This window comes from Nanorana parkeri, unplaced genomic scaffold, assembly GCF_000935625.1.
Source record: "Nanorana parkeri isolate BGI_ZX_2015 unplaced genomic scaffold, ASM93562v1 scaffold679, whole genome shotgun sequence".
Classification (NCBI taxonomy): Eukaryota; Metazoa; Chordata; class Amphibia; order Anura; family Dicroglossidae; genus Nanorana; species Nanorana parkeri.
Genome location: NW_017306947.1, coordinates 616,387 through 634,412, shown reverse-complemented (window position 1 = coordinate 634,412; position 18,026 = coordinate 616,387). Strand labels below are relative to the sequence as shown.

At 42.7% G+C, this 18,026-nt stretch overlaps 1 protein-coding gene across 1 annotated transcript in view; it reads right to left on the bottom strand.

Moving 5' to 3' along the window:
- The window catches only part of LASP1 (LIM and SH3 protein 1), a 93,013-nt gene that overhangs the window by 13,909 nt on the left and 61,078 nt on the right, over positions 1-18,026 (bottom strand). The window contains exon 5 of the mRNA XM_018563593.1: positions 9,047-9,197. Coding sequence (XP_018419095.1) covers positions 9,047-9,197 — 151 coding nt within the window. The remainder of the gene's footprint in view (positions 1-9,046; positions 9,198-18,026) is intronic.

The window sequence follows — 18,026 nt, the reverse complement described above, 5'->3', positions numbered from 1 at the left end:
GTGTGCCCCAGCGCACAAAAATTACAATTGCGCTACACGTTACATATCACCGCGAACGTCGCAGTGAGAGCAATCATTTTAGGGCCATCAATCACTGATAACACTAAACTGATGAGCGGTAACAGCTTTTAAAGCGTCGCCTATGGCCAATTTTGGGTATTATCGTTTGAGGTTTCGCGCGCGCACGCAATTTTAAGGCTTGACATGTTTGGTGTCTTTTTACCCGACGTGACCCCGTCTTTTATATTTTACCAAAACATTGTGTAATAATAAATGTTTTATCATTTAATATAGGGGAAACCGTTTTTTTTTTTTTATTCCATAGCCCGCCGATCGCCTATATGTGCTCGTTCATCAGCTTCTTTTGGGGTCCACAGGTGACATTAGGGGTCCTAGAGACCCCTAATGTCTCCATAAAGAGGACCTGTCAGTGTGCCTTTGCTATTATATAGGATTGGTATTATCCCCCTATATAATAGCAATAACAATAAGTGCAAAAAAATAAATATAAATAAAAAAAAATAAAAGTAACACATAAAAAAGTAAAATAAAATAAAAGTCACATATAAAAAAAGGGGAAAAAACCCCCCCAAAATGTTTAACTCCCCCACCCCCACGTTTACGCGCCTATAAACGTAAATACGCGTCCGGTGCCCCAGCGCACAAAAATTACAATTGCGCTACACATGTTACATATCGCCGCGAACGTCGCAGTGAGAGCAATCATTTTAGGGCCATCAATCACTGATAACACTAAACTGATGAGCGGTAACAGCTTTTAAAGCGTCGCCTATGGCCAATTTTGGGTATTATCGTTTTTTGAGGTTTCGCGCGCGCACGCAATTTTAAGGCTTGACATGTTTAGTGTCTTTTTACCCGACGTGACCCCATCTTTTATATTTTACCAAAAAATTGGGTAATAATAAATGTTTTATCATTTAATATAGGGGAAACTGTTTTTTTTTTTAAATTTCGGTAATTTTTCCTTAATATAGTAAAAAAATAAAACCCCCAGTGGTGAATAAATACCACCAAAAGAAAGCTCTATCTGTCCCCAAAAAAGGGTATAAAATTCATTTCAGTACAGCGCTGCATGACGGAATAAATGTCAGTCAAAGTACCGCAGCGCTGAATACTGAAAAATGGCCTGGATGGGAAGGGGGTTTAACACCGCGGATGTCAACTGGTTAAGGGACACAAGATCAGAAGTAACTCAGAGACAAGTGGGTTATAATGCTGCCTTCCGGAGGAATTTAAAAAGGCAAACAAAAAAGCCATTGGCTAGCCAGGTATACCCCTCCCTCTCCCATCATGCTTTAGTTTTGTAGAAAAGCAGATTGAAGAGTAGATCACAAATACAGAGGGGTGGGACCTGTTTCCCTTAATAAACCCCAAGAAATGGATTTTAAGGTACGTACAAAGCTCTTTACTCTTTATAGTTTATCAAGGGGCATAAGATCAGAAGTCATTCAAATATAACCTGGTCGCACGGGGGGTAGAAGAGATTAAGATCCTGTCATGGAATATCCGTGGGCTTAACTCCAAATTCAAGCGTGCACTAATGTTCAAATATCTCAAACAATATAATTCTCACCAAGCTTCTGAGTGTAAGACTTACTCAGCTGACTGATAGTTTGATAGACTCAGACCAAACTGGCTTTATGCCCCGCAGATCCACTGATATTAATTTGCGTCGCCTATTCACAAATTTACATGAGTCTCATCTCAACAGCGGGACGAGGGCTATGTCCAGGGAAGTTCCATAAAATCTGGGATAGCTGGCTAGAATGCTCTAACTCGGAAAGTAGACCTGGATGCACGCTCTTAAGGGGGACCATTGCCCCTGTGGGGAGCTCTAGACCTGTCCGGTCCATGTCCGACCTGAGAATCCGGACGAGATGAGTGCCCCATTATCTGGCTCACCCATCCCAGGACCTCCTGCCAAGGCCGGAGCCCCTGGCAGGCATATAGGAGGGCTGTGGGAGGGCCTGGCGAGCCCCGTTGGGGCATGATCCCCCACCTGTAATGTAGAACCAGAATTGCTCCTTGTTTTTTTGTTTTTCTTTGCCCTTTTGTTCCTTTCTTTTCTTTTTCACGGCTATTGAGGCTGTATGGTTTTGTTAAATGCACTGCTATGCATGGTGCCATTGATGTTAGGCACAAATAGCGTGCACAGTTGTACTATTTGCTTGTAAAACAATAAACTATTTTGACAAATATAACCTAGTCTACCAAAAGCAGTCCAGTTGATGGATGGGCAACACAAAACTCAACAAAAAAACGCTAACAATCCCACAGAACAGTGTAAAAACTAGGGACAGCCTTCAGCTTACAGCTCCCGTAGCATCGTACACCCAAAACATGCATCAACTGAGGCCTGAGCATCCACCTGATAAAACTTAGAGAACGTATGAACAGGAGACCATGTGGCAGCTTTGCAAATCTGAAAAACAGATGCTTGAGCCCGAAAGGACCAAGAAGCACTTACTGTTCTAGTATGCCCTCAAAGATAAGGGTGGATCCTTGCATTTAAACCTATAGGCTGGTACGACAGTCTGTCGGATCCACCAAGAAATGGGGAATGAGAAGCAGGTCTCTTACAGGACCCCTCAGAATGACAAAAAGAATGTAGCTCTAAGATAAACATGAACAACTCCAACTACATCCAACCAATGAAGACAAACTAGGATATACTGGGGTCATATAGACTGACATAAGTACTATGTCCTTGTTAAGGTGAAAGGAAGAAACCACCATAGGGTGAAAGGAGGCTCTTGGTTGTGAAGAATAAGAAAAATTTGATTTTTGATTTGGCAGTAAAATCCGTTTCTTGGAGTACAGTACAGGACACATGCAAATTCAGAGACAACTGGGTAATATGTAAGTATCATCAGGTGATTGGGCACTTACCAGACATGTGAGGACCCCCATACAGTATGACCTCTCCCACTTCAGGGAATACTCAGTTTTTTTAGCAAGCAATAGAAGTCAAAGAGGGGAGGGTGCTCTGTCCTGTACTCCAAGAAACATATTTTACTGATAAGACAAATCCTATTTTCTTGATTGCACAGTAAAGTAGCGTATACACAGTTAGAATTTTGTGCAAACGTTTTATGGAATGTCGTTTGTCATAGCAAATTAAATGAACACTATTTAAAATATATTTCTCCAACTTGAGATGATTGGGTCCTCCTTCTACAGGAAACACAATAAAAAAGTGGTTAAAATACCCTCACACCCCCTCTTCCCTCAGTTTTTTTGTGTTTCCTACCATCCAGGAAAGCTTTGTCACGTTTATTTTTTTCCTTGGTCCGGTCAGTCTTGAGGTCGCTGGTCCCCCCTCTGTGCGGCTCTGTGCTGGATCCTCAGTTGCCGGTAGCCTTGCTGCAGGTGCGGAGGAGTTTTCCCCTTTTTTATTTCGGGTAGTCCTTCCTCCGTTTGTTGCCCAGGGTGGAAGGAGCCTGAAGCCCCAGGCTGTAGTGCCCTGTCTGTGGGTCCGGGAGCTCCTGTGTGGTGCACGCATGGTGGTGGAACACAGAGAGGGGCGTGTTGTGCGTTCCACGGGCTCATTCTAAAAGGAAGTGAGGTCACTTCCGGCGACGGCTGCAGACGTCACTTCCGCTGCGCACCTCTCTGCACGCCGAGACGCTGCTCTGAGCCCATCACTGAACAGAAAGGGGACGTTTGCCATCGCTGCTATGATGGAGGAGAGCAAGCCGGCTGTCACTGTATACAGGTCCAAGGGTGGGGCAAGTACAGTGTATTATTTTGCTAGGATCCTTTGCCTGCAGAAAGTGACACCCCAGAGTTCTGTTCCACTTAATGCCCCAGCTGCCAAACAAACTAAAGAGCGCTGCGGTGGTTGTAATGTTAAGCTTTCTATTGGATATGCTAAACCCTTTTGCCAGTCTTGCATGCAAAAAACTGGTACTTGCAAAACTGGTATTTGTGCATCCCTTTACTTATATAAAATGTATTAAAACAAAATCATACATTAAAACAGAGATGTACAAATCCAAGGAGCTCCATGTGCTCCTTACAAATGACAGCTGCCTCTTAACTTTCGAATATTTCTCTAGTCTTGGAGCTCAAAAAGTATCTGTACTTGTACCGAGTACTGTACTTGGTATCGGTGCATCCCGAGTGGTGACTATGCAATCATTTAAAAGGTGGGAGGGAGGCTTTCCTTTTTGTGTCTCGCTGGGAGAAGATTTCAGAGTCAATTTATTTTGGATATGTATACTGAGCTTAGGGTAACGGGAGGACGCTAGTTTGTGTCCTCCCGTTACTCTAAGGAGAACTATGGGGAAAAACACTGACCCCATAGTTCTCCTTTAAGGAGAGGTTATCGTCTGTAATTTCTAAACACAACCTCCCCATTTTTTTTTTCCAAGGTTACCCAAAGAAAAGATGGCAGCTCAAGCGAATGTGTTCAAAATCTGGCCTCACAGAATGTGGTAGTTCCAGTTCCCGCGGGGCAGCAGTTTCTGGGATTCTATTCCAATGTGTTTTTGGTACTAAAACCATCATGCAAAGTTCAGGATGATCTTAAATCTGAAAAAAATTAATCGGTTTCTGGTTTTCAAACATTTCCGGATGGAAATTATTTATTCGGTTCGAAGAACCCTGCGAAAATCAATATTTATGATCACACTGCATTTGAAAGATGCGTACCAACATATAGCCATTTGTCTAGAACATCAACAGTTCCTGCAATTTGCAATCAAAACGGATGTGGGATTAGTTCACTGGTACTTGCCTTCGGGCTTTCGACATCCCCCAAAGCCAGTATAATTTTTGCGCCTCCAAAGCATTTGTCTAATTCTGTATCTGGACGATATCCTCAGTCATTATGGTCCGTCAGAAGCCTTGTTAAGCATGAAAAAGGTCAGAGACTTGCTGGAACATTTGGGCTGGATTGTGAATTCGGAAAAATCGTTCCTCACCCAGTCTGTGGTTTTTCTGGGCTACAGGGTGGATTTGGTGGCAGAAAGGTTTTTTCAGACAGAGGAGAAAATCCTAAAAATTTTAGTATCATCTCAGGCCGCCTGGTCCAGCATTTCTTTGACCTTGAGGGAGATCATGCAGCTTTTAGGCAATACCAGTTCTAAACTGGGCTCAATCCCATACCAGGCGTCTTCAATTGTTCCTGCTGTCCTAGTGGGACAGGAGAAGGGAATCTTTAGAGCAGAGAGAGTTCACCTTTCAGGAGATGTTCGAGAGTCCCTTACCTGGTGGATATCTCGAGAGTGGCTAATGGAGGGCAGGTTGTGGGGTCAAACAGAACTTATTCATGTCATGACAGATGCAATTTCATGCGGTTGGGGGGCACATACGTTGGGGATGCTCAGGTCCCTGGCCTCAGAACCTGGTAAACACTTCTTCAAACTGTAAAGGAACTATACAGCGGTGAAGGAGGCACTGCTAGCCTTCCAGGCAAGTCTAGTGGGGAAGGAAGTAAAGGTGTTTTCGGAAAAAAAACACCAAAGTGGCTTACTTGAATCACCAAGGGAATCGCCAAGCACTCTTGCTAGTGGCGGAAGAAATATTTCACTGGGCAGAGTATTGAGTGGGTTCAATTTCAGCAGTCCACATAAGGGGGGTATGCAACGAGACTGCGGTTTTCTGAGCCGAAGGGGTATACACCAGAACGAGTGGGAACTTCACCAGGAAGTTTTCGCACAAATAGTCGACCAGTGGGGACAGCCGGAAGTGGACCTGGTCGCGAACAGACTCAACCGAAAGGTATCTGTGTTTTATTCCCTGTGCAGGGAGGTGGGTTCCAGAGGAGTGGATGCGCTGGCTCAGAGCTGGGATTTCAGTCTGGGATACGCATTTCCTCCTCTGGTTCTTCTGCCTTGTATTCTCCAGAAACTGAGCTAGTCACCCTGTACCCCTGGTCTGGTGGCACCATGGTGGCCCAGGAGAACGTGGTTCTCGGAACTGCAGGTTCAATCCATCCTCCCTCCTTAGGTTCTACCTTTGCAAAGGGATTTGCTGTCTCAGGGGTCAGTCTTACATCCAACCTCGGATCTCTTTCATTTGACGGCCTGGTTCTTCAGAGGCAGATCCTGCAAGTAAAGGGGTGTACTGAAAAAGTGATTGAAACCATTCTTTCTAGCAGAAAGACGGTTACAAGGATGATTTACAGTAAAGTCTGGAGGGTCTTTTCCTCATGGTGTAGGCACAGAAATGTTTCACCTGCGATTCCTATCATATTAGACTTTTTACAGGAAGGATTGGACCAGAAATTGGCAGTCAGTACGCTGAAAGTCCAATTATCGGCTCTCTCTATTTTTACATTTTTACATATTTTTGTGGAACGTCATTGTCCGCTGAAAGATAAGATGTTACCTCCGTGGGATTTGTCTTTGGTGTTAGGTGGCCTGCCTAAGCTCCTATTTGAGCCGATAGAAGAAATCTCTGTGAAGTGGTTGTCACTAAAAATGGCGTTTCTATTAGCTATCACTTCAGCTAGAAGAATTGGAGACCTACAGGCGATTTCTATCAAAGATCCTTATTTGGTTGTACTGCCGGATAGAGTTATTCTTAGGCCAGATCCTTTGTACCTGCCAAAAGTGTCTTCCCAGTATCATCGATCTCAGGAGATTATTCTTCCTTCTTTCTGTGATAACCCTAAGGATCCAAGAGAAGTTGTTCATACCTTAGACGTCAGAAGGTGTTTGATCAACTATCTAGAAGCCTAGAACTTTTAGAAGGTCCAGCCATTTTTTTGTTCTGTATTCAGGTGCCAGAAAAGGGTTTACAGGCATCGAAAGCCACCTTCGCCAGATGGATTAGGGAGACGATTGTATGCATCATTCAGAGCGTCAGGAAGTTCCTTCCTCTATAAAAGCTCATTCTACTAGATCACTACCTACATCTTGGGCAGAAAAAGCTGGGGCATCGGTGGACCAGATTTGCAAGGCAGCCGTCTGGTCACGACAAGATACCTTCATCAGGCATTACCGAGTTGAAATATTGTTGGAACAGGACATCACTTTTGGTTGAAAAGTGCTTCAAGCTGTTGTCCCGCCCTAAAGAGGTAGGCTTGCTTGGTGTATGCTTGCTTATCCTCTCAGGTTGCTGGCCTGGAAGATTATTGGAGAAATGTTCCGTTATATATTTACCGATAACGGTATTTCTATGAATCTTCCAGGACAGCAAGCCTACTTCCCACCTTGGAGTTTGTTTATGCATCTAAGTTGTTGATGGGTGTGAGTTTGTCCCCTCGTGCATTGGTGGAGGTAGTATACTTTTATGTCAACTGAGGGACGAGGGGATGGGAGGGTATTTAACCACTTTAATTGCGTTTCCTGTAGAAGGAGGAGCTAATCATCTCAGGTTGCTGTCCTGGAAGATTCATAGAAATACCGTTATCGGTAAATATATAACGGAACATTTCTCCAATAATAATAATAAGTTTATAACAGAAAATTTTTCGTTCGAAGCTATCACCACTGATAACAATTTGAGAGTAATACCAATGTTTGGAAATTAACTATTCATTTGAGGGACGCAATGGATCATAATTGTTTTGCACAGGTGCATTACTACCTCACCCAATATCAGTAGCTCCCTGCGGGTGGCCCGATCTGCAGAATAGGAGAGCCTCTGCCCCTTAGCAGGGGTGTCAGGATGGCGGGCGAAGCGCTCCAGTCGCGCCGCTGTATCCCTGCCTCTGTCCCCTGTCTGCTTGCTAGGGGTGGGGAGCGTGTGCTGTGTGCCGCCGCCATCTTGGATCGCGGGAGGGAGGCCCTTACCATCCTTCTTCTTGGACATCTCCCGGTCTCAATGTGGCTGCAGGAAGCCCGAAAACGGAGTGCAGGCGTCAGCGAGACCTAGGCAATCGGCCAGTGCAGGATAGACGGGTACCGGAAAGCCCGACGGGTATCGTTCAGGATAAAGTGCGGGAGAGCTCCCCTACAGACGTCTGCTCACATTCGGCTGCTGGCCACGCCCCCACCTCACCCAATATTTGAATAAAATAAAGAGTCTCCCTAAATTTACTTACCCGTTACTCAATTCTCCAATTTGGGTTACTAAATCTTTCTTTAAACAAATCATACAACTGTATACTGCTTTTATAATGGGGCTCAGAGATACAAATTTTCTACTATGACCAGATCTACCCTTCTCAGGGGGGACTGGTCATGCCTGATTTTTATACATATTTCCTTGCCATTCAATTAGTAACAGCTGATGTTAATGCTTCTGTTATGTTGGAAGTTGACATTCTTAATTAAAAGTCAAAAGAAAAAAAGTGTTAGAGAGGCTAGTTCTAAGCTGACATACCCCATAATTATGCCTGTTTGCATGATATTGGTGATATGAGCTTAGGAGGTAGCATTGCTGGAGCAGAACACCTCCCCTATCTGACAGAGAAGTGACTGCTCCAGGAAGGATGGAAGCAGAAATATTGGTAAGGAGAGACAGATACTGGTGGTAGGCACTCAATTATTCAAAGGACAGACAGGGTAATCTGTCACCAGGACTGTGACCGTTGTATGCTGTTCACTGGGTGATTGGGTTCAACACATTGTAGATCAGGTGGACAGGTTGTTGGGTGGGGCCGGGGAGGACCAGCTGTCATGGTACACATTGATAAAGTTAGAGGAAAATTGTGCCTATCTTGCATAGGCAGATCGTACTTGCGACGATCGCAAGCCACGCCCCCTGAGCGGGCTTCCGATGACCGCAATGCCGAACGGGCAGTGTGCGCTTGCGCACACTGGCTCGTACGGCTTTTATCGTACGAACATGCCACAAACCCGCCGAACATCGTACGATTGCGGGATTTCCTGCGATTATCGTACGATTATCGTAAGGTGTGTGGGGACCTTAAATATTATCTGCAGATTTTCTGTGGTCAGATGGAAAAAGTGCAACAGATTCCTCCATCGATGCTTAACTGTGTGGATGGAGGATCTTCCACTGGGCCAAGCTTTAGTATCTTGCACTTTAGGAAAATACACACAAAACATTCCTTTTTAAATATGACTGGATGCTCTATAAAAAGCACAGATACTTTATTTTGCTGCATTACCTGGGGCACCAGTCGGGGGTTGATGGGAAGGCATGCTCTCCGAGGGGGTTCGGCGATAATTGGCGCCATCTTCGGAACCTCTACGATCATCTCCTGCATCGATGGAAGGATTACCCATCCGGCTCTTGTCAAACTCTTCATGATATTTAACCTAGATATAAAGTTGTTTTAGAACTTCCACTCACAAAGAAAACTATTACAGCCTAAATAAAATTATCATGACCACACAGTGTCCTGGAACTTTGTCAGGGGCTACAGAATTATATTCTTAAAATGAATGTCTGGTGAATGAGATCCTAATAGGTTGGACTTGATGGACTAATGTCTTTATTCAACCTCAAATACTATGTAACTATGTAATGTAAACCCAAATAAATGTTATTAACAAGTCTATTTTTGGTTGTAAATATATTTGCTTGTACACTACTGGGACCTGAAATAAAAAGTGGCATCACTGGCAGTGGCCAAATGCTGCAGCCTCCACCCTAACATGCACAGCGTTTACATAAATCGCTGACTAAGACTCGTACAAAAGGTATTTAGCAACAATTTATCAAAGAGTAAATAAGCGTTTTTAAACCCTTGCCGTCCGCCCATCGTAAAAATACAGGCGGACGGCGGATCTTTCCCGGCGAGTGGACGTACTTGTACGTGAGTTTTTGTTTTCTGCGGGCGCGCACAAGCAGAAACCCGCTGGCAGATCGCTTGTATAACTCGCATGGCAGCACATCCCCCCGCCACCCATCGTTGTCGGTTATCCCGAGCACCGAGAACACAGGTTGCTCATACCTGCTCTGAGAGAAGAAGGAGAGACCAGCATTTCCCCCACCGCTGATCTCTCCCCTTCTCTCTCTAAAGTCGGAAACGATGTGCATTACATCACTTCCATCACTTCCGCCTTTAGCTGTCATTTCTTTGACTGAGTGCCAGAGAAGAAGCTGATTAAGCATATCCCTGCGTTATCAATTTCTTTGGGGGTCCCTAGGTGACAAAGGTCTTGGGGACCCCTGATGTCTTTATAAAGAGGACTGGTCATTTTTTTCTAGCTATCATATTGGGGGATTTTTAGTCCCCTATGTGATGGCAAACAAGTTAAGTGTAAAATAATTTTTAAAAAAGCTGAAAAGAAAAAAAAGTAAAAAAATAAAAATTAAAGTCTCATATAAAAAAAAAGAATTAAGTTTTAAGTCCCCCGCCCCCGCACGCACTTATACACATAAATACGCGCCAGGTGCGCCTATGTGCAAAAACAACGAATACGCCCCACGTTACATATTGCCGCGAATGTCGCAGTGGGAGCAATAATTCTAGGGCCATCAATCACTGATAACACTAAACTGATGAGCGGTAAAAGCTTTTGTGGCCTCTCGTTTGTTGTTAAAGCCTGATGAAAACGTTTGTTTGTGAGTACTTTTATCCCTTGTTTTATTTATTGTAATAAACGATTTTACACACTTAGGTGGCACTTTGTTCCCTTTTGTTTTCTATTTACACAATGTGACCCGATCTTTTATATTTTACCAATGGGTAATAATAAATGTTTTACAACATAACGTAGGGAAAATATATATTTTTTTAAATTCTGGTCCTTTTTTCATTATATAATAAAAAAATGTAGATCCCAGTGGTGATTAAATACCACCAAAAGAAAGCTCTGTCCACAAAAAATGGTATAAAATTCATTTCAGTACAGCGTTATATGACAGAATAAATGTCAAAAGTACCTCAGCGCTGAATACTGAAAAATGGCCTGGGCAGGAAGGGGGTTTAACACCCCGGTCAGCAAGTGGTTCATTTCAAAATACTTAGATCTAGTAGAAGTGAGCGTGATGAATATAGCTTTGGAAGGCCAAAGTTGAAATGGACACTGTCGTGTGTCCCAAAGCTCCCAAAGTGAACAATGAGCCTAGTCCCTGTATGAAGAACTGACGAAAGTCTTCCAGTGGATAGGTGTATGTAGCAGGCCCATCATAAAAATAACAGTTATATGCGATTGGGTCAGAGCGGTTGAGTCTGGAAAAAAACATCAATTTTTTTCCCAATTGTGAACGTCTTTGACTTTAGGTGGGATATAACATGATACCCACAAGGCAAAGTCTGTGTACAAGAGAGTCCAAAAATAAAGAGACCTCTCCAACCCCGCTCTATATATAGCACTACCTGCCCAAACCAGGGTTAAATGAAGAAAATAACTACCCGCCCGGCACTGCATGTCCCGCGCGAGATTCCACACAATGCTGCCTCCTCTGCTCCAAATGGTTGAATTTTATGATGTGATCGATAGGATTATTAAACATTGGAGAGGAACCAATCTTAAAAGAAACATATCCCAAAATGTATCAAGGTGGATTTATACTATGGACACAACGAAACTGAAAAGGCCTCAATGTAGAATTTGATTTTATTAAACAAAATCTTCTGCGCTCAATCTCTATACAATGCTGGGTATCCCAATTACAGCTGCTCCCTTAAATCGGTTGCATGAACCTTAGCTAATTCAATCATCAAGCACAGCAGCGACGTAAACCCAAAATTAACTGCGGTGTATAAAATTAACCCGTAAGTGACAAACAGTGTGAACCAGTTGAAATATAAAATGACCGAAAATCAAGTATAGAATCCTTTGTCAACCAATTATAATATAGGATAAACCAATTGTATTGGAAATGATCCTCTGTGAAAAATTGTACCAAGTGAAACAGTGTTCAATGAACGTGACTAGTTTCATATGTCAGTGTACTGACAAAACATGAAACTGTGTCAACTTAGTTTTTACACCAAGTAAATCCAATCTTTCCATGTGAAGTTTTGTTGTGCCCTTGCTTTCTCCTTCTGAATCACTCTCACAATCCTGTGTCTTTTGCAATACTCCAAAACTTCAATCCTCTTGGGTCTTTCCCATGATATCTTCGAAAGTGTTTTGAAACATTATGATCTTTATATCCTATCTTTATATTCTACACATGCTCATGTATCCTTTCAGCTACACTTCTCTCTGTCCACCCCACATATTGTAACCTGCATGGGCATTCCAGCATGTAGACTACTCTGACAGAATGACATGATATGAAATCATAAAATTTTTCTGTTACACCTATAGTTTTTAAATCAAAACGGAACCCACCGAAAACCCAGAGGACGTATTGAGCCAAAAAATTAACAGGAAAGTTGTTTAAAGGCAATGATGGACCTTACTATAGAAGAAATACCAGTTCGAATTAGGTTTTCCCCATCACAAGACTTAGGCCTGGTTCACACCTGGGCGTTTTGCAACGCTGTAAAACACTCAACATGTGAAAACCAATGATTGCCTATGGGCATGGTTCCCACCTGGGCGTTTTACAGCGCGTAGGAACACGCTGCAAAACACCCTACGCCCAAAGTACAGGAGCTTCTTGGGGGGTTTTGCCGCGCGTTTCCATCGGTATTCCCGAGTGTGGATCGGGGTTAACAAAAGCAGATAACCCCTTTCATAATTTATATATGTTTTGCTGACATAATATTATTCATATTTATGTTACAGCTGACATTGCATACTAATATGGGTAGGGTACTGCCACACCCAATACAGAATATCCTATATGTTTAACCCCTTCGTGACGGGAGACGTACACTGTACGTCCCGCCACAAAGGGACCAAATGACTTGTCACGTACGCTGTACGTGACGAGTTATTTGCTGCACTAGAAGGCTGGTAACCTTCTCAGCGGTTATTCATTAATGGATGCCTCAGTATAGAGGCATCCATTAATGAAAGGGTTAACCTTTTTCAGACCCCCGATACCTGAAGATCGGGTGTCTGAGAGTAAAAGCAGAGCCAGCATGTTTGCCGGCATTCTGACAGCTCGTATAGATCAAGGAGATATGTCTCAAGCTATACTGGCTTTTTTTTTTCTTTCACTTTCACGAATAGACACATAATGTATCTATTCCTGAAAGAAGAATGTTTCAGTTTTCTGATGGTTGTTGGAACAATCAGAAAACTAGTGACAGCTGAATCCTGAACTGCTGCAGGATCAGTGTCACTAACTTATTATCGGCTGTTCTGAAGTTTGAAGCAGCCTAATAATAAACAAAAATGTATTAATTTATCAAGCAGTAATAGTGAGATTAATTCACAATGACTGCTTGATATAATTAAATAAATAAAATAAAATGTTTAAGTTTAAAAAAAAATAGTGAAAAGTGTAAAAAAAATTAAAAATAAAGGGACAAATAAATGAATGTATTTATTGCATTTTTTCGCTGTGCTGGTTTTGTAAAAAAAAATAAATACTACAAATCAAAACCCGGACTGGGTTAAAATAGTAGCTGGCTCAGCTAGGGGCACTCCTATTGATTAAAATGGATGGCGTCTAGGCAAAGGCCGACGATCCTTGCCCCTACACTGTCACATTCTATTGCCCTGTGGGATCGGTTGCGAGGAAATGTGGATATGGTCACCCCTCATTATCCTTTGGCACCATTATTTAATAATGTAAATTTTCAACCGGGATTGCAGACCAAAGCGTTCCAATGGTGGATTGACAAAGGCCTGTACAGAATTGCAGACTTCATTAAGGGTCACAAACCAATATCTTTAGCCTATTGCCAAAATACTCTCAGGCTGCCACCATCGGAAATGTTAAGGTTTGGGCAAATCCGGCACTTCCTACAGTCGATAAAGTTGCCTGATGCTGGCACTCCGTTGAGGTCATTGTATGAAAGATGGTGCCTAGGACCCTCAGGTTTTGGAGGGGGGATCTCTATAATTTATGTGGCTCAGTTAGGCTCATTTACGAAATTGCCTTATATGGAAGCTTGGGAAACTGAGTTAGGAGAAGTTCTCACGATACATGAATGGAAACAGTGTACCATGAGGTTAACAATGGGGATGCTCAATGTTTCCCTATTAGAAGCCAACTATAAAGTCTTCTCTAGATGGTACCTAGTTTAAGCAAGGATAGCTACTATGTTTCCAGGGTCCAGCCCCTTATGTTTCAGAGGATGTAATCAGCAGGGCACGATGATCCATGTTTGGTGGCACTGCCCAAAATTGCGTTCCTTCTGGAATCGTCTTTTTGCGCTGCTTTCAAGAATCCTCCAGGTACAGGTTCCAGGAGACCCAGAGTATGTGCTACTGAATAAACCAGTTATGGGGATCTCTAAGGCACAGAGCAAACTATTATTTTGTTTTTTTCTAGCAGCTAAGACACCAATAGCTTGATCCTGGAAAGCCGAAAGGGTCCATTCTCAATGGTACTATCTAAATTAAAAATTGTATCATGACACACGAGAAGCTACATAGCAGCTTACAGGATAGATACTCAAATTTCCAAGCGGTTTGGGACCAATGGCTGTCATATCTAGGAATTCTGAACTCTCCGCGTATTTTGTCAGCTAACACAGGTTAACATCGACTAAGAACCCCGGAGCTTAGGAGTCTCAATCCCTCTGTCTTTCTTTGTCCTCTCTTTTTTTCATCCTTTTCTTTATAAAGCCCATGTTTCCGTTTTGGACCTTTGGTGCGCGATGTGAACGCACACACACCAAAGGACGCTATCATATGTAACCTCAGTAATTAATAATAGTATCCCTAACGATAAAATGGGAACTATCATTACATTATCCCACTGGTAGAAACCAGAAGTCAGTAAACCTGAATGATGTGCAGCTAATAAGATCAGAAAGGGGCACAGCAGAGCTAAGACGGGAAGAGGGGATACAATGCTGAGATTATAGGTTTGTTTTGATATGTTACTGCGCTACATATGACATGTGTATGTAATAATTTGTTTACTGTATAAAATGGAAACTAAATAAAAAAATTTGAAACACCAAAACTGTGAAAAAAGTGTTTTTTTTAAAAACTTTCCCTCTTTTGTTATATTTTATTTGTCCTAAGTGAGGCGTTAGACACACATATGTGATATAAATATGTAGCCCTATCTGTCCTCTAAAAAACAATATATAATATGTGTGGGTGCACTTTGTAAGAAAGTATATTACTGACGTGGAAGAATCACACAGCAAAAATGTCAAAAGTGTGTCAGTCATTTACGAACAGAAACTAAAAACAAGCTCAGTCATGAAGGGGTTAATATTTTAGACACTAAATGTACTATAGGTATTTTATGCATTAATTGTATCTGTATATTATCTCTTTATAAATGGTTCTTATACATTTTTAGGTAATTATATTTTTATGATTATGTATATATCTCCAGTGTATGATGATGGATTAGATTCCGGTCAATTTTCCTGTATAAAATAGATTACTGCTAGTTATTCAAAACAATATAACTAAACTGACTCTGGAGACCTCTAGTTGTCAGGAAATATACAGCACCTTAATTAGATCATAATAGAAATAACGTTTTATATAAGTTACAGCACAGGGACCTCAGCATGTACACCACCCAGATGAAAGTCCTGGTGAGGAAACACATAGACAGGCGGGCACACACCGACGTCATCACGTACGAGGAACAGCGGAGAGAGACAGCATACATAAGCGATTGCTTATCTTCTTACATGTGAGTTTTTTAAAATCTTTTTTTAATAAAGAATTGATCTTAAATACTACAGCATCAGCCACTGATCATATTCTCTTATCATTTTCTTCTCCAATGACAGATTGTCAGATGCCTATTTGGAGTGTTTTGATGGTGAACAGGTGGATTCAAAATAAACTAACACAAACATTGCATCCAGCGACTCATACCGTTCCTGACTGACTAACTTGCTAACTTTTTATGAGGGGGTAAGCAGAGATATGGATGGAGGGAAGCCGGTAGATGTGGTATACCTGGATTTCTCAAAGGCATTTGATACGGTACCACACAAGCGCTTACTTCACAAGCTGAGGGCTATGGGCATAGATGAGGTGGTGTGTACGTGGATAGAGAACTGGCTACGGGAACGTGTCCAGAGGGTATCTGTAAATGGCACCTTTTCAGACTGGGCTAGTGTAATGAGCGGTGTGCCTCAAGGATCTGTGCTGGGTCCGATACTGTTCAACCTATTCATTAATGACATCGGGGAGGGAATAAATAGCCATGTTTCCGTGTTTGCAGATGATACAAAAATAGGGAGGGTACTAGAAACAGATCGTGACAATATAACATTGCAGGAGGACCTGGATCAAATAGGGGAGTGGGCAATACTATGGCAGTAATGCACTTTGGACATAAAAATAAACAAATGGGCTATACAATCATGGGTATGCCGCTAGGGAAGTCAGAAATAGAAAAAGATTTGGGGGTCATTGTAGACCACAAACTGAATGGAAGCTTGCAGTGCCAGGCTGCGGTAAACAAAGCTAGCAGGGTCTTGTCCTGTATTAAGAAGGGTATGTATTGCAGGGACAAGTCTATAATTGGGCCTCTATATAGATCGTTGGTTCGGCCACATCTGGAGTACGCTTTCCAGTTTTGGTCGCCTTTACTGAGAAGGGATGTCCTTGAACTGGAGAAAGTCCAGCGTAGGGCAACAAAACTAATTAGGGGAATGAAGGACCAGAGCTATGAGACAAGGCTTCTGACCTTAAACATGTTTACGCTGGAATTAAGGAGATTAAGGGGGGATATGATTTTCATGTACAAGATGTTCAATGGTGACAGCAACATTGGCAACAAACTGTTTGAGATTAACTCCATTACAAAGACTAGAGGCCACCACCTAAAGTTGGTGGAGAAAAAATTCCAGCACAATGGGCGAAGAGGGTTCTTTACAGTAAGAGCGGTTAAGGTCTGGAACTCACTGCCATCGGCAGTGATTTCAGCCAAAAGTGTAGATTTGTTCAAGAAACGTTTGGACAATTTCTTGAGGGACCGTAATATCCAGGGATACCAGTATCCCTAAGAATGAGATGATGCGTGGACCTATATGGGTTGGACTTGATGGACGTATGTCTTTATTCAACCCCAAATACTATGCAACTATGACCATCTTGTAAGAGACAGTCGAGGTTCTGGTTAGTGAGGATTGAACTGGTCAACACACACGTGGTGGATTTATGAGCACTGGGATACACAACATAGGAGTGAGGAAAAAGCATACAGAGCTTTCTGCTAATTTTGATGGACTTGGGTGGTGATTTCATTATATAAAGACTGGCTATTCTTGCAGTTTTGTATGCGATTGAACTCAAAGTTCACATCAGATATGGCACTGAATTTTTGAACAGTAAACTTACAGTGAAGCACATTTATATCATGGTACTATATTTCTGTGCAACACGCTGGTAGTTGGAGCACAATTTTTGTTTCAGACATCACAGTATATTTGATGTTTTTTATATTATTGCAATTATGTTGGTTGATGCCATTTGGTTTAACCACTTAAAGACCGGGGTGTTGAACCCCCTTCCTGACCAGGCCATTTTTCAGTATTCAGCAATGCGGTGCTTTGACTGACATTTATTCCGTCATGCAACGCTGAACTGAAATTTTATACCATTTCTGGGGACAGACAGAGCTTTCCTTTTGTGGTATTTAATCACCACTGGGGGTTTTATTTTTTACTATATCAAGGGAAAATGACCAAACAAAAAAACAACAACTTTGCCCTATATTAAATTATGAAACATGTATTACCCAATGTTTTGTGAAATCGGCGGACGAGCGAGCAGGAGGAGAAGGGGGACGGAGCGGCAGGGGGTGGAGACAGAGGGAGATGGGGGCGGAGATTTGAGAGGACAGGAGGCGCCGGGGGACTGAGCAGCATGAGACGGCCGTAAACAGAGTGAGATCGAGGCGGAGATGAGAGGACGTGAGCAGACGGGGACGGAGCGGCATGAGACAGGGGGCGGAGACAGGGGGAGATGGAAGAGGCCTGTGAAGACTGAGGCAGAGACCGCGATGGAGGAGGCGGTGAAGCTGAGAAGATTGGGCGCCGAGGCAGCAGTGAAGGCTGGGCTTCCCGTGTAAGGTAGGAGCACTGTGCTGGCAGGGCCCGCCATAGATTATGCACAGCCCACCAAAGAGTCACAGGTGGGCTG